The sequence below is a fragment of the Vipera ursinii genome, assembly GCF_947247035.1.
Source record: "Vipera ursinii genome assembly, contig: scaffold_303, whole genome shotgun sequence".
Lineage (NCBI taxonomy): Eukaryota > Metazoa > Chordata > Lepidosauria > Squamata > Viperidae > Vipera > Vipera ursinii.
Window position 1 is genome coordinate 1 of NW_028148227.1, and position 26,493 is coordinate 26,493.

Sequence of the window (26,493 nt, forward strand, 5' to 3'; positions counted from 1 at the left end):
CACAGTTTTTCTAGCATTCAAATGTTAACATATTGCTTTTTAAAAAAGTGGTATGAATTTTCAGAAGGGCTACAAATATTTCTGCCAGTGATTTTTAAAATCCCATGAAAGATAAATTATTATATAATTGGAACATGCTTTTCTGTTTGTTTATATGTCATATAATTATGATTATGAATTATGATTTTCTTCTGAAAAAAACTTTACAACCATTCTTTTATGGCTATTTAATAGTTGGAAGTTAGAAATCTAAAAAAATTCTGGACACTGAATAATTGATAAGACACTGTAGCAAATAGATATAATGAAAATCTCTTTTATTAAAATTGTCAATTTTCACCACACTATTTATGCAGACATGTACTTTTTTCTCAAAATATTAATATCTTTCCTGATTTATCTTTGTGACTGTATTGACTTGCCATTCTCACTGTTCTGACAGCCAGTGGACTTTATCAAAGTCCCTTATTTCATATCCTTGTTGCCTTATCTCTTTTATCCATTCAGAATTTGTTTTTATATCTATTGATTCCTTTAGTTTTAGAGCTTCCTCACTTTCAGAACTTGCTATTTTGTCATTCCTACTTCTTTAATTTCCTGTAAAACAATCTACTATTGCTCCACTTTCTTTCTTTTCTTGTTTGTTTCCAATTTTGGGTACTTTTTGCATCCTCCAAACTTACTCTGTTAGTTTTTATAATCTATCCAACTGCATTTAAGTTGCAGAGCTATAGATAAATGTGGCAAGTGTTTTGCCACAATGGTGCTCCTCAAAAGTTCTTAAATTTTTGATGGTCTCCATGTCCTTCTCTTCTTTGAGTTCTTCCTTTAAAACTTTTTATAGATATGATTGGTCTGAATTTTTATAGATATAATTTATTTATTTATTTATTTATTTATTTATTTATTTATTTATTTATTTATTTGATTTATATACCGCCCTTCTCCCGAAGGACTCAGGGCGGTGTACAGGGCAATAAAAATAAGAACACAGGATACAAGATTTAAAGTTAAATGATTGTGCCCAATGTGGTAAGTTAGTTAAAATAATGTTAAAACCCCAAACCCATCAGGCCAGGCCGGCTTGTTCGAATAGATAAGTTTTTAGATCACGCCGGAAGGAGCGAAGGTCGGGGGCCATCCGTAGTTCAGTCGGTAAGCGGTTCCAAAGGATTGGTGTGCCCACCGAGAATGCTCTCCCTCTGGGGGGTCACCAGCCGACATTCTCTGACCAGTGGTACCCTGAGGAGGCCCTCTCTGTGGGAGCGTACAGGACGGAGGGAAGTTGAAGCCGGCAGTAGGTGCTCCCGTAGGTAATCCGGACCCATGCCATGTAGGGCTTTGTATGTCATCACCAGCACCTTGAATTTCACTCGGAAGGCAGCTGGAAGCCAATGCATAATAATAATAGCCTGAATTTTTCTACTTGTAACAATAGTCTGAAAAGGCTATTTATATGGTATTATGTAGAGGCAGGACCAGCCCCAAAGGAGGATTATCTTAGGCAATGAACACTAGTGCTCAACAATGTCAGCCACTTCTGTTTTATCAGCACGACAGCTCATAAAGTCAGCTACTTAACTTCCTTGCTCCCTATGGTGTGTATATTGTACTATTACCAACATCAAACTAAGATACAGTTGTTAGTTCAGTCATCTATCTATGGAATGACAAAAAGAAATATCCATTTAAAATATTTTTTGTTTATTTAATCTAATATATATAGACACCCATCTTAAGAGAAATGATTGGATGGAATAATTATTCTTGTTTTCAGGCAATGAAATGCCTTGATCTTGTCCTGTATAGTTGAATGCATTCAGTACAGTTTGTTACAGATTATTATTTTCTGTTGTTGATCCTCATTCTCTCTTTTGGTAAGAAAATTGGTTGAATTTGTCCCTCGGAAATATGACTTAGTCGTAAAGATTTAAGATTCACTATGTTCAATATGTATTAAGACACTAACTCTGCATTTTCTTTTACAGCGTAGCTCTTGCAATATACTACCATATCAAAAATAGGTAAGTTTGAATTTGAAAATGGTTCAAATACTAATTTGGGTTTTTTCCTATTTTTTTAATTTCACTGCCTTATAAGATAGTTTGCAAACCAGGGCTACTTGATGAGTATTCAGTATTATTGCATACGTTGCCTTGAGTATGTTGTAATCAGAACTCAAACAGTACATACCCTTTCCACACAAGGGTGTTCTGGGTGACCAGTGATAGTCAGTGATGAAGAAAGACCCATATAATGGATCATGCCCATTTAGTTCCATAATCCTAAATCCCAGAAGAAACTAGAGGAACTGTTCTAATGGCTTCATGGATGAAGACCTTAAAGTATAGCTGATCTATATTAAAACTCAACATTGATATAAAATATATTTTTTTAAAAAATAAACCTTAGTAATCTTCATGCTTCCTTGCATAGTTTTTATTGTACCTTTTATTTTATTTTAAAGAATTTTTGACAAAATCAGTAGATAGAATACAGAGGTGCAAAGGAGATATAGACAAGACTCTAAGCAGTAAGTTACATGGATGTAACTCAAAACCAACATCCTTTATCCCATATTGCCATTCATGTAGCAAATCTAAGATGCATAGATCTCTCCAATGTTTGGGTACTGGTGATCAGATTTGGAATGTTGACACATGCATATACAGTTGTGCAAAGCTTTTAATTAGATATGTAATTTTATTTTAATGCATTTACTATTTTTTACCTGATAATTAATTGTTGCATTGGTGGACAGAGTCCACCAAACATCAACTGAGCAAAAAACAAATTGCTTGAGGTTACCCCTTCTAGTCCAGTGGGATGGCTCCTGCTGGAACATGTCCTGTTTCTTTTGTTGTTTGTCTTGGTCAAATGACCACACTTTCAACCAAAACCGTAGAGTACAACTATCCATTTAATTTGTTAAAAAAATCAAATGCATTGTGGAGCCTAATGGGCAGCATAGATGTTGTTTGTAGACACATTGATGCTCATAGTCACCACAGCTACGTATAACTGGCAGCCATGGGAAAATATAGAATACTAAAATCCTTTGGTTCCCCAAGCCACTTCTGTCCTTCTGTCATGAAATCATATGGACCTCTCCAGGTAATCACCACTTAGCTCATTTCAAAGGAGTACCTTTTTAAATTCATTTGAAGCCCATCTCTAAATGGAACATAATGTTACTGAACTAGCATTCATGGAGTGTGAACAGAAGATACAGTTACACTGCCTAGAATCTTCCTGTCCTTTCAAGATTCTTTTGCCCCATTTACTGCGTTATAGGATGCAAAATGTGACCTAAAGACAGGTGTTCTGACCCTAATTTTGAGGACTCAGGAGAAAAGCTGAATATAAATAGTCAACAAAGAAGACTAGTTTTTTTTTTTTAAAAAAAGCTGCTGTTTTCTGAATCTGACTATCGGTGTCCCAGCATGATGTGCATGTGCCCTCTACTGTTATCTTGAAAGTATTGTAACATTCCCTAATCAGTAAACATCTAGCCCTGTAAGATAGATCCATCTAAGTTCAACCAAAAGTCTAATTTACATTCTTTCTCTGGAATGATCAACCACATGCCTATTGAAAGCTCATCAGCAGTCTATGAAGGCAACCATTGCTGCTAAGCAATTATTTTGTGTGATGGAACAAATCGCTGTGTTGTGACAACTGACCCCAATAATTATATTTCACCTAATGAAAGCAATGGATGGCAGAAAGTTTAAAATCTAGTAATTTTTTTGATAAATTATTCTTTAAAGTGCATTCTTGCTCTTATCCTCCATCCCTCCCATCCCCTAGTTGATAGGGGAGCTATATGTAAGTAAAGTAAAATGATGCATTCAGGGATGGGTCCAAGCTAGTTTAGGTCCTAGGATGGGTTGGAAATGGCTTTGGGTTCCAAAAAAAGGGCATAGACCAATCTATAAAAACCAGCACTGAGTTGAAAGAAAGGAAAAGCTGTACTGTGTTGCACCTATCCAGTCGGTAAGATGGCATTGAGACTCACTCTTTCATTCCATCAAGGATTGATCGTGTTAATTTTATATTAAAAATTCAAAACAACTTTAATTTTTGGAATAAAGAGATTTCACTCTTTCGTATTCTGTGTAGAGTGAGCTTAACTAAGTGCTATACTTCTTTGCTTGACTGGCTGTCACAGCTCTATACGCCCTTCAGATCTAAATAGTTTGGTATATGAGTAAGGGCTGATTCATTTTTTTTCTGGCATGGCACCCCCCAGTAGTTTTCTAAGGACAAATGTAGACAATCTAGTTTTCAATATAGTCATAACTCCCCTACCAAGATGGTAGATCCTGTTAGTGTGGCTCCTTTTTACATGCCACAGGATTGGACTAGGTCCTAGATCAGCCATTTTTGTAAGCCTTTGATAACTTTTTCTATCCATTTCTGTTTGTTCAGTAACATTACTATTGATTCTCTTCTTTTCTTTCCCCCTTTCTAGGGACGTAAATGGAACTATGCTCCTAGATATTTTTGATGAAAATCTCCACCCCCTTTCGGTAAAGCTCAGTTACATAAGGACACTAAGGAAAATTTGGAATTCATGATAAGGATTCTGCTACTTCTCCGCCCTTTACATCTGCCACTTCTTCCCAAATTATGTGTAACATATTCTCATTTTTAATAATATTATTTCCCCAGAAATCTGAAGTGCCACCAGATTATGACAAACATGAACCTGAACAGAAGCAGATTTATCGCTTTGTTCGGACGTTGTTCAGTGCTGCTCAACTAACTGCCGAATGTGCAATTGTCACCCTGGTGAGTATACAAAAGATCATGATTGGTCCTTAAAATACAACTAATTTTAGACCATCAGTTTAAGATTTGTATTTGGAGTTAAGATCACATATCAGATTCATCTACCCATGACTTCATGTATAAAAGAGGAAAGACAAGATACATATAAATACTTATGATACATTTAGCTTTCATATATTTTGAATATACTTAACATTTGCTTACTATTTTTCTTGTCTCTTTGTTTTTAAATTTTTAAAAACAGTTTGTCTACCTCACAGATAGGCTTTGGTGGGTAGATTTAACAGTTCTTTCTTTTCCACTATCTACTGCAGACTAAGAATTTTCAGCAATCTTTCTTTCTGAGACTCACCTGCCTTATTTCAAGCTATCTTATTGTGAAATATATATATATATATATAATATGCAATATTTGCCCTGATCTCCTAATTTTTAAGGGATTCTAGACCTATTCTCATATACCAGGTGGCCAATTATTTTAATATAATTAAGTCATACAGTTGTGCAAAGTTTGTAATTATATGTTATTTTACTGTCTTTATTGTTTTTTTCCTTGATAATTAATTGTTGCATTAAACTATTTTTATTATTATAAAGGCTTGTCAAAGACTGATATTTGAGCTTATTTGATTTTGTAATATAGCATTGTAGTTCAATTCTTAATTTTCATATTTTTTCCTTCATAAAATGTAGCATTTAAACGATCCTTTCCTTTCCTTTTTCCCCTGAATGATGGTAATAATGCTATCTGGAGAAATGATTGATTTTGAAGGTTCTCAAGTTAAATAATAACTTTATTTTTTAAGAAAGTTTGGTAAACATGTTATATGATTTATATAAGTTATTTCCAAAATAACTTACAAGCTCAGTAATTGGTAAGCTTTTCATTTGGAGGTATATTTCACCCTTATGGTAGTTCTTTAAATAAAGAGCTAGGAAAAAAGAGAGCAGATTGGAATGATGGTACATGAGAAAAAGGAATGTTAAATCATTGAAACTGAATCTGCTACATCCCTTCCCACATTTGCAGTTACTATTTATAAGGGGACTTCATTTTTGTTGAGATAATTGGGGTTGTAAAAAGTTAAATCAATGGCTCCAATCTAGCTTACAGCCCTATCTTCATGTCTTCTATTTAGTTAAAAAAAGAAAAAAAAACAGGTGTGCTTTCAAACTCTGTACAAGCATTACGTCGCCTTCGGGCTTTTGCTAACATTTAACAGAGAGCCCCCTTTAATTAAAATAACAAATCTAAGCATTGATTTTCTAGATCTATTTTGATCTAGTCTGGGGCTGGATTATAACATGAAGACCACATTTATTGTTCTGATAGATAAACTCTTAAGAATGGTGAATAGGAAATGCTTGTTTTTGCTTGGTGATATCACATCAATTTTGGATAATATATTCGTCTTCTGGATCATGTTAGAGAATTAAAGTTGGAGACACTATCTTGCCATGATTCTATTCCTACATTAAGGATTCCCTTTGGTACTCCATTTTATTTATGTGGGTGTGTTTGTCAGAAGCTATGAAACTAGATGTCCCCTCCATTCTACTTCTCTTTTCCACAACCATCAAAGGTGCCAACCTTTGAAATTGGTTCTTGCTTGGACAAAATTGCAGACCTAGAACTTAATCCTGAGAAGTCAAAGGGGTTGATGGTCTGGGAAGATTGTAGCCAACCATTAGGGGCTTTTTCTACTCCAGAGTGGGGTATTTCTTCCCATGAATGAACAAGTGCCTACTTTGACCCTGCTTTGTTTTGAGAGCTGTGCAGTAGTAAGCTTTAAATCATATATCCCTAATTTGTCAATGATGCCCCTTTTTGGCGAGGTCTAATCTGACCACAGTGATCCATGTGCTCTTTAGTACATATTTATATTATGCATTCTTTAACCTTTAGTCTTCTTTCCATAGAAGCTATTTTAGACAGCTGTCTAAATTTTATCTTGATGTCATGTCATGTTTATTTCTTTTATTTATTATCTATTTTATCAATTCTGGGCAAGTCACAATTTTATATAATATTTGACTTTAATTTTCATCTAGTTTTTGAAGTTTGTTTTATGATATTAATTTATGTCATTTACTGTGATGTACTAAATATTGTAAACACATGCTGGACATGCTACAATATAGAATATTGCATATAGATGTGTCATATAGCAATTACAAATAACTAAAATTCTAACCTTAATCTTATTACAGGGGTATTTGTAGAATAAAATAATGGGGGATGAAATGATATTGTTTTTACCATTTTCTACTTGATCAAAATTTAATTAAAATAAAAAAGGAACTTGAACTATAAGGGGGAAAGGTAGAAAGTACAAGATTTATTTTGGGTTAGGGAACTTTCGCACATAACTGTTGCTACCATTAAAAAAAAGTAGATTTTACTTTCCTCTTTTCCCTTCAGACTTGATTTTTGTTGAGGACCATAATTCAATGGTGAAATACTGGCCTTAAAAGATAAGAACTCCCTATGTGGCAGATGCTGTAAAAAAGCCATTTTCCCCCAAAGAGACTTACTTACAGCATTGTAGATAGAATTTAATTAATTAATTTAAAAACAAACTGGCTTAGATTATTTCTTGATTCTGCAAAGAGATATTGTTACTGGCTGCCCTGCCTTTTGATTAATATTCAACAAATGGGAGTGGGGTATCAATATGCAGGATCCTATAGGTTATTGTTATAGGTTGAAACTTTTTATATTTCTGAACTTGCTTATACATCAGCATCGCTTCAATCAAACAGTCTTGGACAACTGTCAAGGGCATTAATAATAACTGATATTTATTTGAAGGACTGCTGAAATAACTGGCCCATGTAGGAGTCTGATGTTTTAAAAAATTGAATCTAGGATAGAAGTTTTCAGTCATACTCCACTATGAACAAAATAGTTTTGTAGCATTGGCTCCAAAAAGTACCATCTTTGGAGATAATGTTTATGAAAGAACTGAATTTGCAGAAGCAAGGCTGCTTTCTATTCCTCTTCAGACTATTCCCTTCCATCGGAAGTTTTAAATGGAGAGAAAAAGGAATGGATGTATCTGATTGTATGTAGGTAATCCATGTAATAAGAGATGGTTTGGTCCCTCTCTGTTCAGAATAAATTTCCACTATTACATATTTAAACCCTGCTGTCTGTTGCTGTGTTTGTAAGTTATTTGGAATTGTTTAGCATGCACACATTCCCCTACTTATTACAAAGTTAGCATTAAATCAGAGTATTTTCAAAGGGTGGCTTTCTAAATTAAGGCATCAGATTTATCATGTATTTTTTCTTTGTTTATTCCAATTGGTGAAGTTTGTTCTGACTTGCTTTAGGTTCAGGGTAAGTAGAAGAAATTGATGGAAGCTTATGATTTAATTATTAGGATGAATAGATGTTGCTCCCATTCTGGCTAATGAAGTTAAAATGGTATTTTGAAGATTTTCTGCAATTCAGAACTGCCTGCACAATCTCTGTTAAAACCAGCAGAATTTGTTAATGGTCAGTGAGCTTATACTTTGCTGAAAATATAGCAAAAAAAGATTCAGAAAAAGGAGAGTGGGTTGATGAGTTGCTATCCATGCTTTTCATTAAATTCTTGCAATTAAACCTGGTTTTAATGCTACAAGAAAAAGGCAGCCATAATTAAATATAATATATGTAAATTTCCTGTAGCTATTCAGAACTGCCACTTTCTATTCATCACTGCCCTGAGTCCTTCGGGAGAAGGGCGGTATAGAAATTTAATTATTAAATTATTAAAATTAAATTATATTGGGAGGTAAATCTGTCTTTATTATAATTTTCATATAGGATATGTATATTTTCTTTTGGTAGTCATTTTACTTTTACTCTCCTTTTTGCTAATTTTCTTCAGTAATTATGTTCCCCTAGATTGGTTCTAGATACTACCAAAAATTGATCTAGTTCACATCTTGTATCATTCTTCTACCTTCACTAAAGATTTTCCTGTTCTCTTTCAGATTTCATGTTGTCTAGATATTTTCTGCTAGTAAATTCAAGTTAGCAGAATTTGTAGGCATGTTGCACACTCTGATAGCCATACATCTAGATCAGGGGTCAGCAACCTTGGCTCTTTTATGACTCGCGGACTTCAACTCCCAGCATAGCTGGCTCAGGAATTCTGGGAGTTGAAGTCCACGAGTCATAAAAGAGCCAAGGTTGCCGACCCCTGATCTAGATCAAGCGTCTCCAACCTTAGCAACTTTAAGACTTGTGTACTTCAATTCCCAGAATTCGTCAGTCAGCCTCTCTGGCTGAAGAATTCTGGGAGTTGAACTCTACAAGTCTTAAAATTGCTAAGGTTGGAGACCCCTGATCTAGATCATCTGAAGAAACAATGATTAATCAAACCTAATAATAAATAACGGTCACGTCTAGTAAATCTTAATACTCTTCCCTAGGTGACTGCTACTATTAATCCAGCACATAGCCAGAGATCAGAATTCATTTTTGTTGGTACTAATGTAATGTCAGTACAATTTTTTTAAGCAAATAGCTTTATAGTTTGCTTGCTTGGCAATATAGTTATTTCTTTTGTATTAATGCATTTCTATTAAGTTTCATTATATGATAAAAAAATAGACAGGATACAAAAGTTATAAAAACAAGAAAGAAAAAAGTGCAAACAAAAAGAAAATTAATAACTTCTGACATTCATCGCTGCAGTAGATTATAAAAAATAATACAACCTCAGCCTTTTGCTTTACATTTCACATTTCAAGCCATTTCTATAATGATAAAACCATTCTAATCTTTGAAACCTAAACTCAAAGTTTCTTTTTCTTCCAGTATTGAGCAAAAGGTTTAGCAGTGATTTCCATGTAGAAACAAAACTAGATAAATTATTTTCTTTAATTAAAACAAGTCAATTTTGCCATCGTTGTTAACTCCATCACCTTTCCATCTGCTCTTCCACTGTGGGAATCCGTGTGCCTTTTTTTGTGCATATAAGATTCTTGTTGCTGTCAACTTAAGCAGTACAGTTACTTCTTGTGCATGGCATGGTAGAATAAAAGCATTCAGCTGTATGGAATGCCGGTGGTAAAACAACATGTGTGGAGAGGCAAAGAGAAGAAAATGGATGAAAGCAGAGCTACATTATCATGGCACAAAACCTTATCCATTTTATATATAACATGATTGCTGTCCTTGTGCTGCTTTTTAAAATTGCATTGTTAGATTTCTCCATTGCCCCCCTCCCATATTGCCTTCTACTCTTTAATGTTGATTACATTAACATCTTTGCTGATTTTCAGATGCTTTCAATATAGGAGTTTGCAGATCAGCTAATAATCAAGCCTGCTTCAGAATGTGATCCATGGTAAACTCGTGCTAGAAAAGCTTTTAAAATAATTATCATGCTGGTTATTTTAAACACCAAGAGTTCACTAAGAGTGCAATATTTATTGCACCAAGAGTGCAATATTTACAAAAAAACTGCAGTGAAAGCTATACAGTTGAATCTTAAGTGAATGTTGTTAATTAACTGTGACCTATTATTTATCTGGTTGTACAGTTGGAAACAATTTTCCATTTAAAGATAACTCAGGTAAGAGGGTGTAATTGTTTTTTCCTCCTCCTCATTTCTATTCAGGTAGAGAAATGCATGAACTCATACTTTCATATGTTTTTTCAGGTATATCTTGAAAGATTGCTAACTTATGCAGAGATAGATATTTGTCCATCAAACTGGAAAAGAATTGTGCTTGGTGCAATCCTACTTGCATCCAAAGTCTGGGATGACCAAGCTGTGTGGAATGTGGACTACTGTCAGATCCTGAAAGATATCACAGTTGAAGACATGTAAGTTTATTGTTCAGCCCCATGTTTGCTTATTTGTTTGATAACTGATGCACTGGGAAAGTTTGTAAAGAGGCTGAGAAAGTTATTTATTAAATCTATTTGCTGCCCATGTCCCTTTGAAGTGAGTGAGTGGCTTACAACATTAGAAATACAGGGAGTGCAGAATTATTAGGCAAATAATTCTGCACTCCCTGCACATCATCCTCTTTATGCATGTTGTCTTACTCCAAGCTGTATAGGCTCGAAAGCCTACTACCAATTAAGCATATTAGGTGATGTGCATCTCTGTAATGAGAAGGGGTGTGGTCTAATGACATCAACACCCTGTATCAGGTGTGCATAATTATTAGGCAACTTCCTTTCCTTTGGCAAAATGGGTCAAAAGAAGGACTTGACAGGCTCAGAAAAGTCAAAAATAGTGAGATATCTTGCAGAGGGATGCAGCACTCTTAAAATTGCAAAGCTTCTGAAGCGTGATCATCGAACAATCAAGCGTTTCATTCAAAATAGTCAACAGGGTCGCAAGAAGCGTGTGGAGAAACCAAGGCGCAAAATAACTGCCCATGAACTGAGAAAAGTCAAGCGTGCAGCTGCCAAGATGCCACTTGCCACCAGTTTGGCCATATTTCAGAGCTGCAACATCACTGGAGTGCCCAAAAGCACAAGGTGTGCAATACTCAGAGACATGGCCAAGGTAAGAAAGGCTGAAAGACGACCACCACTGAACAAGACACACAAGCTGAAACGTCAAGACTGGGCCAAGAAATATCTTAAGACTGATTTTTCTAAGGTTTTATGGACTGATGAAATGAGAGTGAGTCTTGATGGGCCAGATGGATGGGCCCGTGGCTGGATTGGTAAAGGGCAGAGAGCTCCAGTCCGACTCAGACGCCAGCAAGGTGGAGGTGGAGTACTGGTTTGGGCTGGTATCATCAAAGATGAGCTTGTGGGGCCTTTTCGGGTTGAGGATGGAGTCAAGCTCAACTCCCAGTCCTACTGCCAGTTTCTGGAAGACACCTTCTTCAAGCAGTGGTACAGGAAGAAGTCTGCATCCTTCAAGAAAAACATGATTTTCATGCAGGACAATGCTCCATCACACGCGTCCAAGTACTCCACAGCGTGGCTGGCAAGAAAGGGTATAAAAGAAGGAAATCTAATGACATGGCCTCCTTGTTCACCTGATCTGAACCCCATTGAGAACCTGTGGTCCATCATCAAATGTGAGATTTACAAGGAGGGAAAACAGTACACCTCTCTGAACAGTGTCTGGGAGGCTGTGGTTGCTGCTGCACGCAATGTTGATGGTGAACAGATCAAAACACTGACAGAATCCATGGATGGCAGGCTTTTGAGTGTCCTTGCAAAGAAAGGTGGCTATATTGGTCACTGATTTGTTTTTGTTATGTTTTTGAATGTCAGAAATGTATATTTGTGAATGTTGAGATGTTATATTGGTTTCACTGGTAAAAATAAATAATTGAAATGGGTATATATTTGTTTTTTGTTAAGTTGCCTAATAATTATGCACAGTAATAGTCACCTGCACACACAGATATCCCCCTAAAATAGCTATAACTAAAAACAAACTAAAAACTACTTCCAAAAATATTCAGCTTTGATATTAATGAGTTTTTTGGGTTCATTGAGAACATGGTTGTTGTTCAATAATAAAATTAATCCTCAAAAATACAACTTGCCTAATAATTCTGCACTCCCTGTAAAACAGCCTCTAGACATACAGAGCAGTATGATTAATAAAAGGTAGTTCAGTCTGGGAACAAAAAAAGTTGGGGAACAACAGATTCAAACTTTCAGAGAAATCCCATTTTCATCAGTGGAATGGAATGGAATACTTCATTGGCCAAGTGTGATTGGACACACAAGCAATTTATGTCTGGTGCATAAGCTCTCAGGATACATACAAACAACAAGGTAATATAATCAGTGTACATACAAACAAGTGTACATACGAACAACAAGGTAATATAAGCATCAGAGAAGGTAGTAGAAAAAATGATAAGGATAATAATAATACAGCCATACTAGTACTGCATGGGTAAAATAAATTCCAATCACAGTTTTTGTAAAAGTCTTGTATGGATCTCATTGTATAGATTCTGAAGTCCAAATCTTTCCATTGGTATAGTGAGCTATAAATTGAATTAATCATTGTGTTTACAGAGATTGTTAGCATGTTGAATTTTTTTTGAAGGAATTTCTTTAAATAGTGGCTTATATGAGTAATCCTTAACTTATGACCACAATTGGGAACAGAATTTTTGTTGCTAACCAAGGCAACTGTTAAGTGAGTCAAGCCAGATTTTATGACCTTTTTACCATAGCTGTTAAGCAAATCACTGCAGTTGTTAGATAAATCATGTAGTCGTTTAGCGAATCAAATTTCTCACTTTGACCTTGCTTGCCCGGAAGCTGGCTGGAAAGGCTGTGAATGATGATCATATGATCCTAGGATGCTGCAACTGTCATAAATACATGCATATGAATTTTAATCACGTGATCAAAACTTTGGTAATTAAATTAATTGTCATAAATTGAAAACTGCTTGTAAATACAAATACATGAGATAAACAATGTTAGATACAACCAAAATTATGGTTATTTTCAAATTATGGTCATAATGAAATAAATTTAACTAACTTAGTTTATCTCTAACATTTCTGATAACTAAACAAATGAAAGCTTGTCAATTCCAGCAAACACTATGTAAGAAAAGGATAGGGTATGTCTCTAGTTAAGAGAGCAATTCCATAATATTATAGTGATTATGAAAGACATCATTCATTTAAACATATAAGGAAGATAGACACAAAGAGAAGACAGATTAACTTTCCAGGAGTTTGCTATAAAAAAAACCTGTTACATTTTATTTGTTCGATGATCACTTGACTCAGCCTCTTGTGAGGTGAGATATATAAAAAATTTGTATTTTTCCTGTTCTTTATTTCTCAGGAATGAATTGGAGCGCCAATTCCTTGAGTTGCTGCAGTTCAACATCAACGTTCCCTCAAGTGTTTATGCTAAGTATTATTTTGATTTGCGCTCCTTAGCAGAAGCAAACAACCTGAGTTTTCCTTTAGAACCCCTCAGCAGGGAAAGAGCATGGAAACTTGAGGTGAGACTCATGATCATCTTACTTTTGAACATTACAATAGGATCTCCTTTTATTTTACGCCAATTCCCAAATGCATCAAACTATACTTTTGTTTGTTACCACCAGAAAATATTGATCTGTGTTAATTTGCTACCTTGAGAGTCTTTTTCAAAAATTATTATCCATTATTCTCTACTCCAGGCTCATTTCCCAAATGACGTAGAGTTTATTGGGAACAGTTTATTGATTCATTCATGCCTTGGATTACTAAGCAGACTGTTTAAAAGTGCATCTATAAAGTTTAAACAGCCATGCTGTAGTCAGGCAGTAGGGTGAAGAGGGTTGGGATCCTCAGCTTTTTTTTCATGACCTGGAGAAAGGAAAGATCAATTTGTTTGATAGATTTGCATCCTACCACTCCAGTGGAAACTGAAGGAAGCATCCATAGCATTCCATCCTCTGCTTCTTCCTGGTCCTGTGGAGTAAATTGGACTGGAAGAGGATGAATGACCCAAAGCCATCCAAACATCTGCCACGATTGGAGGATGTCCCAGCTCCTGGTTCAATATCTTAGCTATACCTTACTGGATTCCATGCATTTGTGTTACTAGAATATATTTTGGTTCAGGTCTTGACACACACTTGGATGTGTTGTAATGGTAAAGGGCCAACTTTGAATCTGGAGGTTTCACTAAATCAGGTAATTGTGTATGTTTGACCCTCTTCATTCTCCATTCTCTTACAGGCCATATCTCGCTTGTGTGAATACAAGGAATTCAGGAAATCTGCAAAGAAACGATCAGTCAGTTCAGACAATCTGGCTGAAGTTAGATGGTCTCCTGCTGTTATCTCCTAACAGTGAAATCTGTAATACAAGACTCTAGAAGTACTATTTCTATCATCAACTTTGGGTGGGAGGGTTGGTCTTGGTGATTTTTCCCCCCTTATTTTTAGATCTGCCTTTACAGTGCCTCCCCTTTTGTGTAGCACACAAGAATAACTATAGGGACTCTTTAAAAAGACTTTGAAAGAAGATTTGTTGTTTATTACAACAGAAACCAATGCAAGTATCATTGAAGAGGAGGAGGAGAAAGAAGAAAAGGCCCTTAACAGCAGTATGAAAACCAACATCACAAAAGAAAGTTGAAAGAAGTACAATAAGAAAGAATTTGGGCATGTTTTGAGATCCTCTTCAATATCTTCTAATGGTTTTGCATACTTTTTTGCTTTTTGATTGAGGTTGCCTTCTCTGAAACAACCGTGGAGAAGGCAATGCTGTGGTAGCACAACATGAGCCTCTGATTAGAGAGTCTGTTTCTTTTGCCCTCATACTTGGATATGCTTTTGTTCATAAGCTGTTTTATTAGCTCCCCAGCCCTTAATTCTTATGGATATTGTCGTTTCTTGTGTGCTTTTACTGTATTTTTTTTTGTAAAACTGATTGATTGACAGTGCTGAACCCAAAGTATATAAGATCAGGTGATTGACCATAATTTTGTTTTCCTCTCCCTCCCCTTTTTTTTTAATTTATAGCAACCAGTTTCATGATGTTGCCATGAGGTGCATTGTCAGTACTGGTGCTCTGTATTATATGTGGTTGCATGTGCCTTCCTACCTTTTCTCAGATAGGTTTATTTTTTCTTACTGTAAGTTGTTGAAAAGATTCAGGTGACAGTGAAGCTTGAGCCAATGTGCAGACATTGCATTAGGTAGAATAGTTCTTTTGCAAGGTTTTTTTTTAAAAAAAAAATCATTTAGAGATTGGATAGAATCAAGTGAGAGAAATGCAACGAAAGAGTGGAGAGTGAGAATCTTCTTTTGTATGGCCCAAATAGTTGACTTTCTTCACTTCCTGGTTCAATGTTGCAAGCAATAGCCTCAAGTTTTTTATACGTTTACTTTAAATGGAAACCAATCTGTTTATATAAAAGAGAAAATAAAAATAAAAAAAGTTTTTGTTCTGGGATCCATAGAAGAAAAGAGAACTATATGTGTATGTGTATGCACAGACATGCACCACATACATACACCTGCGGGGGCATGAGTATGTGTGTATAATAAAAACAAGTGTTAGATTTTGGAATAAAAGCTGTTTAAAAATGGGTTTTTCAGTGTATAGGAATTTAAACAAAATGCAAACTGTGAAGAAAATTGTATTGCTTTGAGATTTTGCAGAACAGGTTTTTTTTCCAGCAAAAAAAATTATTAGGCAGGTGGATTTAGGGAAAGGGATGACAGAAAGAGAAAAGTTTGCTTTATGTAGTTTTCAATGCATTTATTCTAATTTTGTGGTTTATTAAGCAACCTTAAAGATTGTACAGTCTGTTTATTGTATGTATGTACATACAGTCTGATACTTAAGTTTTCAAGTGGATTCCATAAAACCTTGCTCAGTCTTGTTTAGACTGTTGGATATTGTTTTAGCTTTGTGCAATGGATTCTACCTCTGCATAGGAGAATTTTCAACATTCTTCAACTAGTACTGATTCTGTGATTTAACTTGGTTATGTTTCTTGCACTACAAATTAAAAAAAGGAAATATCTTAGATGTGTTTTCTTATTAATATTATGTTATAGCAAGCTACATTACTTTTAAAAATTATTTAAAAATAGAATTCTTGCCCCAACTCCTGCCAACCTAACAGTTAGAAAACAAGAAAATGCATGTAGATAAATAAATACCACTTCAGTGGGAAGGCATTTTGTGTATCTCAGAATATAGTCCTGCTGGCCACATGACCATGGAAAATATATTTGGGGTCTGCTTCAATTAGTTCTCCCAGAAAAGCAGAACTCTTGGAACTGGCATTGTCTCAAAAGGAACTTTTATTGAGAGTTAATGACAGCAGGAAGGTAAGGCAAGATCTGAAGCTTTACAACGTGAACCATTGCATTAAAAGTGCCCTTTCAAACCCCTCCCCAATGTCCAACTGGTCGGTTTGATTTAGCCAATTCATAGGTATTAAATTGTGGGAAACCAGCAATAAGGCGCCTTTCTCAAGGCTGTCAGTTCCTCCATGGCTCCATCCCATCCAACTGGAGATAAGGCAGATGGCAGCAGTCACATTCCTCCCTTCTTTCACACCCCAGGAAAGGTACTTCAAAGAGGATAGAACAAAGCAAAGGAAATTGTAGGCTCCCCAAACTATCTCCCTTCCCTCTTGGCACAAACCTCCCTCCTCCCACCAGAATAACGGCACCCAAAATGAAGTGAAATAGAAATGCCTTGAAAATATATTGAGGGTCTGACATGCCGCCCCCCCTAAAATGAGAGCAGGTCCACCTGGAGAAGAGAAAATAATAATAGCGTTAAAAAATACAAAATATCAATTAGTTGGGTTTGTCAGGATGATGTGCATGAAAACTCTTGAGCAATCTAGGGGCCCTAATGTGCTTCTTACTTACTCATTCTGAGACTGGGGAAGGTTCTTCCAAGCCACTAAGTATTGGATTGCCCTATGATGTCTTTGTGAATCTAGGATTTCTTTAATCTCAAAATGCTGCTCACCCTCGACCACAATAGGTTGTCGGGTGGGGGCTGTCGCCGGCCTTAACAGCGAACCTATTTCAGGTTTTAGCAAACTGCAATGGAATACAGGATGGATCTGCCTCAGTGTTTTGGGGAGTTCCAGTTCCACTGTGACTGGGTGGATGATGTGTTTGATAGGCAAGGGTCTCACAAATTTTGGCCCTAATTTCTTTGAGGGTTGTAGGGACTGCAGGAAACTGGTGGAAAGGTATACCCTGTCTCCTGTATTGAAAGGCTTAGATTCCACCCTTTTCTTATATGCTTGGGCTTTATACTGTACATACAATGTGTTTCCCTCATTCCCAAATTGAACTATTCTTTCACTCATTTGTTTAATTAAATTATTAATAAGTTGGGTTTATACATATGCCTAATTAAATATTTTGGAACCCCAGTCTCTTTTTGGAAAAAAATGCTGCAGATGGTCTTTGTGGAATAGATACTAATGGGGTAACCAATTCTTGTATGTGTTGAGCTTTCTGCCTATTAAGAGCTCATGGGGAAAAATCATGTCATAAGGTATTGCTCAATAGTAACTTCAATGGCTACAAAAACCCCCCACATAAAACTATGGTAAAATGTCACACATCATTGGATAACAGATAACAGAATAAATTTCCCATAAGTTGAAATATGCAGGTTCATGTCAGGTTGGCTGTGAGTCCTCCTCCTTCCCGGCAAACAATTAAATATTTTGGGTGAATAACTGCAAACGTAATCTGAGGCACAGAGAAGCACAGATTCTCCCCATTTCTTTTCTACCTTAGATATTTCTATCTCGGCAACCAAGATGGCATAAAGACGGGTAGATGAAAGGCTGAGGAGTGGGAGAAGGATTGAACCTCTGGATTTTAAAGTCAAGAATTCTTAGGAAAAGTTGCCTGAGACTTCAAATGTGTCCAGCAACTTCACTTTCTTTGTGAGATGATGTCAGCCCTAGCAGGCAGACCAGACATGAAATGCTGCTTAATAAGCCAATTCTACTTTATTGTTAAGCTACATTAATAGAATCATGCAAATTGGAAAGTTTGATTCTCCTGCTTTTATGATCTTTATGACCAGATAATAATTTAAGGAGGGTCCTCCTGAGCCTCTTGCTCCACCCACTAGGCCAGACATGTCAAACACAAGGCCCGGGGGCCGGATCCGGCCCGTGAAGTGGTTTCATGTGGCCCGCAAAGCCATCCTGGAAACAGTGAGGGAATGGCCCCCACTGCCTTGGCCCTGGCCCAGAGACCCTCCCCCTGCCAGAGACCCTCAGATCTGTCCCACTCCTGCCCAGGCCCCCATAGGCACCCTTGATGCGAACGATGTAGAGCTGGCCATGCCCACCCAGTAGGCCGTAGGCACTCTAGCCACGCCCACCCAGTAGGCCACGCCCACCCTGGCCACGCCCACCCTGGCCATACCCACCCGGCCCCCTGAGGGCAACCGCAATGCTGATGCGGCCCTCAATGAAATTGAGTATGACACCCTTGCACTAGGCAATTGTGTGCTATGCTCCCAAGGTCATTCCTATATACCGCTATAGATGTTCATTCTAGAAAATTATACAATAGGCCTTGTATTTGTGAAGAGTCTGGTGCTGTTTCAGTCATGGCACTCTGAATGTACTGATTTCATTAAGGAAATGAAAATAATCTCATTAAAAAGGAAAATAAGAAACAAGGAAAATAACTGAAATAATAAGGAAACATTAGGAAAATGCCCAAACAATATGCACACACAAACACACACACACACACATATACACAAACCTTATTTCAAAGGCCTGTTAAATTTTATAAAAAGTAGAATTCTACTGCCTTGTATATTTTTAGAAAAAAGGTCCACCTGTTTTCTGGGAAAGAATAACTGCTAGTTCGTTTTTCATTCTTGCTGATCATTACAAAACATAAATTTACTAGGTATTAAATACTCAGGTTTACTCCCACCTACTGAGGGAGACATAACACTCATATCTGGAACAAATTTATCTTCTTATATTGTGTTCTCTGTCTTTCAGTCTTTAACAAGAGTTAAAGAGCAGTATTGGCCATTATTTGAATTCTTTTGAGAAAAAAGCAGAGTTTCTTAGAGGCACAGTTCCCATCTATAGGAAAGACCATTTAGAGAAAAACAGAATTTATGGCAAGCTGATTTGTTTGGGGCAACCTGTTTGTTTACCTTCATCTTTCAGTGTTTGGCTTTCTGGCAAAAACTGAAGCTCTGTTAGGGTTCCATCCTTCTATCTCTTGAATCCAGAGAAACACCAAACAGTTTCTTTACAAAGTTTCATACCGTATGCATTGAACTTCCCTCTTTTTAACAGTACAAATGGAGGCTTCAAATATATAAAACACTCTTATTTTACTTCTTCCTTTCAATATGTATAAGCCATGCATTATCAACAAATCAGCAAAAATTTATGGAGATCCTTAGTCATCCAAGTCATGGTTGCCCCAAAGGTGATTTTTCAAAAGGCAACTAGGCTTTCTTTATTTTTCCTTGAAAACATTTTGCTTCTCATCCAACAATCGTCTTCAGTTTTGAAGAAGACGTTTCTTGAATGAGAAGTGAAATGTCTTCAAAGAAAAACAAAGCCCAGTTGCCTTTTAAAATAAACCTTTGGGAAAATAGCAAAAAGACTATAAATCGTACTTACATGAACATGGGATGCTGCTGATAATGTATCTGTATATATACTGTAAATGTGGGCTGGTTCCTGAGCATCTGAAATGCATCCACATGACCATGGCAAATGCTGGTGTTTGGAAATGGATCATAAGTGCTTTTAGAGGTTCCATTGTAACACTAAATTGCTGCTAAGCCATACGCCAAGCACTACTAAACTCAGAACCTAGACAAATTAAAACCCTCTTTGTTCTTAAAGTTTGGGTTAACCAATATTTGAAGTGTTGGGTCAGGTGATCCAGTTTTTTTAATTTCAAACTATATTGATTTAAATTCAGATCTGCCATTCTGATCATTCTGGAGATGTTCTGTGTTTCAAGCATCATAAAGTCTGTACTGAGAATTTGAGCTTGAAATGCTTCCAGGATAGTTAGAACAACTGAAGCAGTTGTATTTCAGGCTCAAATTTGGTGCAGTGTTTCAGGCTCAAAATGTTTCAAATCCATAATGTTTTGCGCATTCCTAATGCTGGGCAGGTTAGGCATCATCAAGGTTAGAACCTTTTTGGGGGGAACAAAAGAAACCATTATGGAAAAAGAAACGTGGCTACATTCATGAGTTCTGTGTCTCACCGCTTAATCCAAATGGCTTTGGGGAATTGTCTTTCATATCTATTTCAAAGACTTTGGCCGATACAGAAACAATATCATCAGGACTTTGGCAGCTGGTGTTGCTAAATCCTCTTTCCTTGTGATACTTATTTCTCTCACCCGGGCAAAGAAGGCTTGTTCTATTATTTCTTCTCCTCTCAATTTATCTTTCACCGCTTAACTATCCCAGTAATTTTAGGAACCTGGAATCCCATCAAGAGGGTAAGGAAAGCTGACAATAGCCAGGATAATCCCTGTTGCCTTTTGTCTTTGTGCAGTTGTTGGGGCAGAGGTGAGAGCAACAAATGTCCTTCGCTATGTTTTCTAAAGAAGGCTGGCTCCGCTCTGCAAAGTTGTGTAGCTTTGTTTCATTCCACACTCTGGCCATCTTTTCAGTGTTTCTCATTTGCTCTCTCTGTTTAGATTTCTGTAGGTTTTGAGAATGCAGAGATTTTTGTTATAGATTCAGTAACTGGGCAATCAGGTTTCAGCATGGAGAATTCAGATGCATTTGGTATTCTCTTCATTGCTCTAAGCTACAATGTGACGATTATAGGTGAGTACATAAGAGTATATTATTTGTAAGGTATATACTTTTGTTTAGCTGTTAACTTTAGTTAACCTTTCAGTCATTACTTGTTACAATGAAGTTGTCTGAAGGACAGGGTCTTAATACGTCATGCATGATAGGTTGTTTAAACCTGGGTTAACCTTATAGGACTGGTGCAGAATAATGATTAAAATAGTAAGTCATCTGAATAAATGAGTGGGTATTTTTTCCACCATCGTTATTATTTTCTTTATAGGTTTGGTGATCTATTAGTTAATGCCTTATTTTTTTGAAAAAATGACAAGAAGTACACTTAAAACTACAGTCAATAAATCTATATATTGTTATCATAGTCACAGACCAGCAAATGAAAACATTAACATAATAATAATATTTAAAAAAATATTGTGAATGGTGATGGATTAACAGTGGGCTGTTAACATTTGCCTAATTTCACATGCAGCATAGCAGAATTTGGCCACATTCAGAGAAACTACTTCATACTGATCTGATAATAGTAGTTGCACATAAAAACGATCAGTATTTCCCACATATTTTATCCGGTTAAGATGTTATAAATTGAATCTGTGAGTCCTTACAGGATATGCAGTATAGTATGACGTGAGCTATAGTTTCAATGGCCCCCTGTCCATAGGGATACAATCTCAGCTCATAATGTGTTTTTTTTTTAAATTGGCCTTCCAAAACTGCTGTGTAATAAACCTTCTGAAGAGGTCCAGATTAATTCTGGGGGCATGTATACCTTTCCTTTTCAAGAAAAAAATTATACCAGAATTTGTGCTAGGCCAAATGATTGACTATTTCATATCTTCTCCAAGAAAATGCACCTTTTTAAAATTAAACATGAGTATTCTTATTCATGTTTGGGACATAGGAGTATTTCAAAGACATTTCTAAACTAATCACAAACTTGTTTTACCAAGAAGTTTGTTGGAGGTTCTCAAATATCCAGGTCATGGTTGTCCCAAAGGTGTTTTTTTACCAAAAGGCAACTGGACATTTTGGGGTTTTTTTCTTTGAAAACTTTTCATTTCTCTTTCAAGAACTGAAGATCCATGAACTCAAGAAGCTTCTTGGATGAGAAGTGAAATATTTTCAAAGAAAAAACCCAGTTTGGTTTTGGAAAACAGCACCTTCACATTTTATTCATTTTTAAAAATTTATGTCCAAAAAACATTTTCATCTGCTCCTTCCATCCAGCAATTAAACTTGCTAGCTCAGAAACCAAAGAAGATTAAGACAATCTTGCCTTAAATATCTCTAATATTTCTTCCATGGGCTTGATAACTATCAGTTTTAGAGCTGGCTCAAACTTTCTCTTGGAGATGTTCACACATATTTGATATTTTCATACCAAACTCTTATAAGGAATCTGCTGCCCTATTATTAACAATCCCCCCCGTTTTGTTCTTCCTTTCTAGGAAAGATTTGGTTAGCAACTGTGGTCTTCTTGAGATTTATGGTGATATTCTTAGCAGCCTATCCTCTCTATCAAGATGAGCAAGAACGCTTCATCTGCAACACATTGCAACCAGGATGCTCCAATGTGTGTTATGATCTCTTTGCTCCAGTATCACACTTTCGTTTCTGGCTGATTCAAAGTTTGTCTGTCCTCCTCCCTTATGTTGTTTTTGGTGTCTGTGTATTACACAGTGTGGTCAGGCATGTTGTAAACACCTCTTCCTCCCCTTATTCTCCGTTCAAAGAAAGTAAGACTTTAACTGGTTGCAAAATCACGAAGAACTTCAAAAGTGTAGCAAGAAAGAGAAAAATTGGCAGGAGAAAGGAAATGGCTGTCCTGGATTTTTCCAGGTCTTATATAGTTCATCTTATTCTGAGAATATTGATAGAGTCTGGCTTTGGAACTGGTCATTACTATCTCTTTGGATTTTTTGTTCCAAAGCGTTTTTCCTGTGACCGCTTTCCTTGCACGAGTTTTGTTGATTGCTACATCTCAAGGCCAACTGAAAAATCCATAATGATGCTTTTCATTTGGGGACTTGGTGGCTTCTCCTTTCTTCTTAGTCTTGTTGACCTAATTTTTGCTTTGCGAACCAATGGTGTAAGAAATCATAGAAATAAGCTTCTGTTGCAAAAGTTCAACTCAGAAGAGGAAGGTAGTCCTGACCAGCAGCAAGATGACAATCCAGGCAGTATTCATCATGGAAGCATGGCCATCCCTGATGGTGGTGGAAAATGCTTGCTTGCTTGTGAGGCTATAGAGGACTGTCCTTTTCCAGCTACCATGACCCTTCAGCAGACAATTGGCTGTCATCTCAACTGCAATCATAATAAGCTATGTAATGAATCTGCCAATCAAGATCTGCTTTTCAGTGAAGCTAAACCACAGGAGAGCCCATCTGAGCAATCAAGAAATGAGCACCAGTCCTACTTTGGCAAAGAACACTTGGCTTTTAAATCCCAAGAGGTATGCCATCATAGGTCTCATTCATTTTCAAGTTATGACAAGCCCCCAGTTCATTATTCTACTCTGAAAAGAAAGACCTCTGCTATTCCGTCTGTCTGTGATAGTTCTCCGTGCTCAAAATCCAAAAAATCTGAATGGGTATAGAACGCCGGGAACCAATATAGTAGTTAAAAAAAAGTCATGGATCACAAAATTAAAAATGTCATCATTATGCTTACATTATAATTAACTGGAATTCTTTAGTTGAAAGAAGAACTTTGAAAGAGTGTACTTTCATATTAAATGAGCTTTTGGAATGGGACAAAACAACTACTCTCAGAAACTTTTAGAGATTCTGAGTGACACTGGGGTCACTTTTTCTGTTATTTGTATTTATCAAATGCTATAGAATTTAAGCGGTACATTTCCTCATTATTGGATCAGATACTGCTTAAATTCATTGTTTTAAAGATGGAAAATAATAGGAAAAAATGAAAAATATTGGTGTTCACTTTTGTATCATGATATGTGTGACCTGCTAATCATAATCCCACTTTTTATGATATTACTGTCCTGTCATTATGGCCTTTGTATGAAGAAAAGGTCCTAATTGCAACCCTCACTGCAAATACAACACTAAACTACCACTGAAAACCCTGTTCGGTGTGTTCTCACCTTGTTAGAGTTATAAATGGGGGGGGGGAAGGGGGAGCTGTTTATTGTACTCTCCATATATAATCACGGAGTAGTGTGCCTTGTTCCACACCAAATCTCAATTCTGAATCCAGAAAATCTGTATGCTAATAGCGGGGTGAAAATTTGGAGAGGATACTGGTTCTTCATATTGTGTGAGACACAAGACTCTGTACGCATCTTTATTGGGTACCTGAAAGAAAGCTTTTTGCAGCTGTTGATTTCCGAAAGCTAATTTATCATTCCACAATGTTTACATTTTACATGAAATGTTTTATCTGTGGTATTCTCTACATCAGTGTTTCTCATCCTTGGCAATTTTAAGATGTCTGGAGTCCAGACATCTGAAAGTTGTCAAGATTGACAGTCACTGATCTAGAGGTATTGGCCTTCAACTGTAAGCCAAAAGATATAAAGCATGGGGAGAATACCAGGATATGGAAGCTAGTCTAACCCTTGAAATACCATAATCCAAAAGTTAAGCCAGACATCTTAAAATCTTCAGTGCTTTATAGTATCTTCTATCTTTGGCCTTGAAACAGAAATGATTCAAATCTTTGCAAAATAACAAATACGGTAAGTGCAGGCTTAATTATATTGCAAAATGTATTGAAAACGATCTGTTTTTTGTTGTTGTTCTCCTTTAAGTTCTGCTACTGAGACATAGCTTTGGCCAATCCATACCCAATTTAATAATGAAACATTTACTCAGGTGTTTATTGGATGGCATATTTCGGGCTTCCTCATTTGTTCCACAGTCATTAGCCAAAAGACATGGAGGATGGAAAGTCTCCTATTAAGTTCCTTATTAAGTCTCCTTATTAAGTTCTTGTATGTGCATATTGATGCATTTATCTTAATATCTGGATTGGAGGAGAGAGAGTCCCTGACTTATGTCAAGTCATGTAGTTCCAGTTCAAGTTACAGCAGCACTGGAAAAAAACAGCTTACAAACAGTCCTTGCAGTTATGAGCATTACGGCATCCCCAGAGTCACATTAAGATTCAGGCACTTGTCAATCAGTATGTCACATACGTATGTCCCACGGTCACATGATTGCCATTTGCAACTTTCCCAGCCAGCTTCCGGCAAGCAAAATCAATGGGGGAAGCAGATTTGCTTAATAATCGCTTAATGACCATGGCAGAAAAGGTCATGAAGTTGGGCACTACTCCCTAAACAACTGCTTTGCTTGGCAATGGAAATTCTTGTCTCAGTTGTGGTTGTAAGTTGAGTACTACCTATTCACACAGATTTTACGATCCTCAGGAATGAGGCTTGAAATGTCCTCCATTAAAAAAAAGGGGGGGTGTTCAACCCTAAGAAAAAAATAGGATCCAAATGCAGACTTGATTTCTATATTTTCCCATATAATTCTGTGATAATTATTTGTTTTTCCCTTTCAAGCAAAGAATATGTACAAGTGATATATAATGTACCGGAAAAAGAATTTGCACCCTTTTTAACAGTATTATTTAATCCCTAACCTTAAAAGCCTACTTCCAAAATGGAAAATATTATTAAATTCTACTTTCCCAGAACACACAAAGGGCAAACAAAGTGTGTTTAGTGTGATGGCAAAGAATGACTCTTTTTAACCCCTTGTCTTGTTCAATAGCAGGATTTTAAAACCATTCTAGTCACATTTTTAGAAAGATTGGGAAATATATGTTGTATATGCATGTCTATGCTGTGTGGAACTTTGCTCAATGGTTGAGAAGTCACTGCAAGCATGCTAGTTTGAATGCTTTCTTCAGCAGTAGCATTCTGCATTTATTTGCAGAATGAAAAATTGCATTAATGATGTGATCATTATTTTGATGTTTAGCTTATGCTTATATCTGTTCATCATCTTTCATTAATGATTAAAGTCTGAGTGGCTAATACATCGCAAGAAATAGTTTCTTTTTTGAGATATATCTTGTCAATAGTTCTGATTCATTTCAGGTGATGAAGTATTAAAAATACTTGCATAATTCACATATTTTGCAGTTTGATAGAAGAGAATATTTGTAGTTCAGTGTTGAAATTGATGATGGGTAACAAATTGTCTGCAAGAAAACAACCAAACTCAAGAAAGCACAAAGGACCCTTCATTTTGCAGTTCTCATGGTATATAGAAAAAAGTAGAGTTTTCAGGAATTCAGCTTGCAGTGAACAATTTTTCATAACAGTGTCGTCATGTTTCAATGGGCTCATTATGAGATCTTTGTGTAGTATGTGTGTGTGTACATGTGTAATTTCATGAAGGTTTTAAAAATCCTTATTAAATAATATTAATATTATTAATATTAAAA

At 36.3% G+C, this 26,493-nt stretch overlaps 2 protein-coding genes across 2 annotated transcripts; both read left to right on the plus strand.

Moving 5' to 3' along the window:
- The first annotated feature begins 1,993 nt into the window (after positions 1-1,993).
- On the plus strand, positions 1,994-16,260 carry LOC310650673 (cyclin-Y). The gene is made up of 6 exons (XM_083380255.1): positions 1,994-2,024; positions 4,475-4,532; positions 4,675-4,794; positions 10,455-10,621; positions 13,592-13,754; positions 14,479-16,260. Exons 2-6 carry the CDS (start codon positions 4,491-4,493, stop codon positions 14,587-14,589), a joined length of 603 nt encoding a protein of 200 aa, XP_083236381.1. The 5' UTR covers positions 1,994-2,024; positions 4,475-4,490; the 3' UTR covers positions 14,590-16,260.
- A 4,757-nt stretch (positions 16,261-21,017) lies between these two features.
- LOC310650674 (gap junction delta-4 protein-like) lies at positions 21,018-23,668 on the plus strand (the record flags this gene model as incomplete). The annotated part of the gene is made up of 2 exons (XM_083380256.1): positions 21,018-21,081; positions 22,518-23,668. The coding sequence occupies 2 exons, from the start codon at positions 21,018-21,020 to the stop codon at positions 23,666-23,668; spliced, it is 1,215 nt and encodes a 404-aa protein (XP_083236382.1).
- Between the last annotated feature and the right edge of the window lie 2,825 nt (positions 23,669-26,493).

Excerpts from the sequence above, each read along its gene's own strand:
- LOC310650673 (XM_083380255.1), top strand. The coding sequence starts at position 4,491 with ATGCTCCTAGATATTTTTGATGAAAATCTCCACCCCCTTTCG. Across the intron at positions 10,622-13,591 it reads GATATCACAGTTGAAGACAT|GAATGAATTGGAGCGCCAAT; the intron begins GTAAGTTTATTG and ends TTTATTTCTCAG. Across the intron at positions 13,755-14,478 it reads AAAGAGCATGGAAACTTGAG|GCCATATCTCGCTTGTGTGA; the intron begins GTGAGACTCATG and ends ATTCTCTTACAG.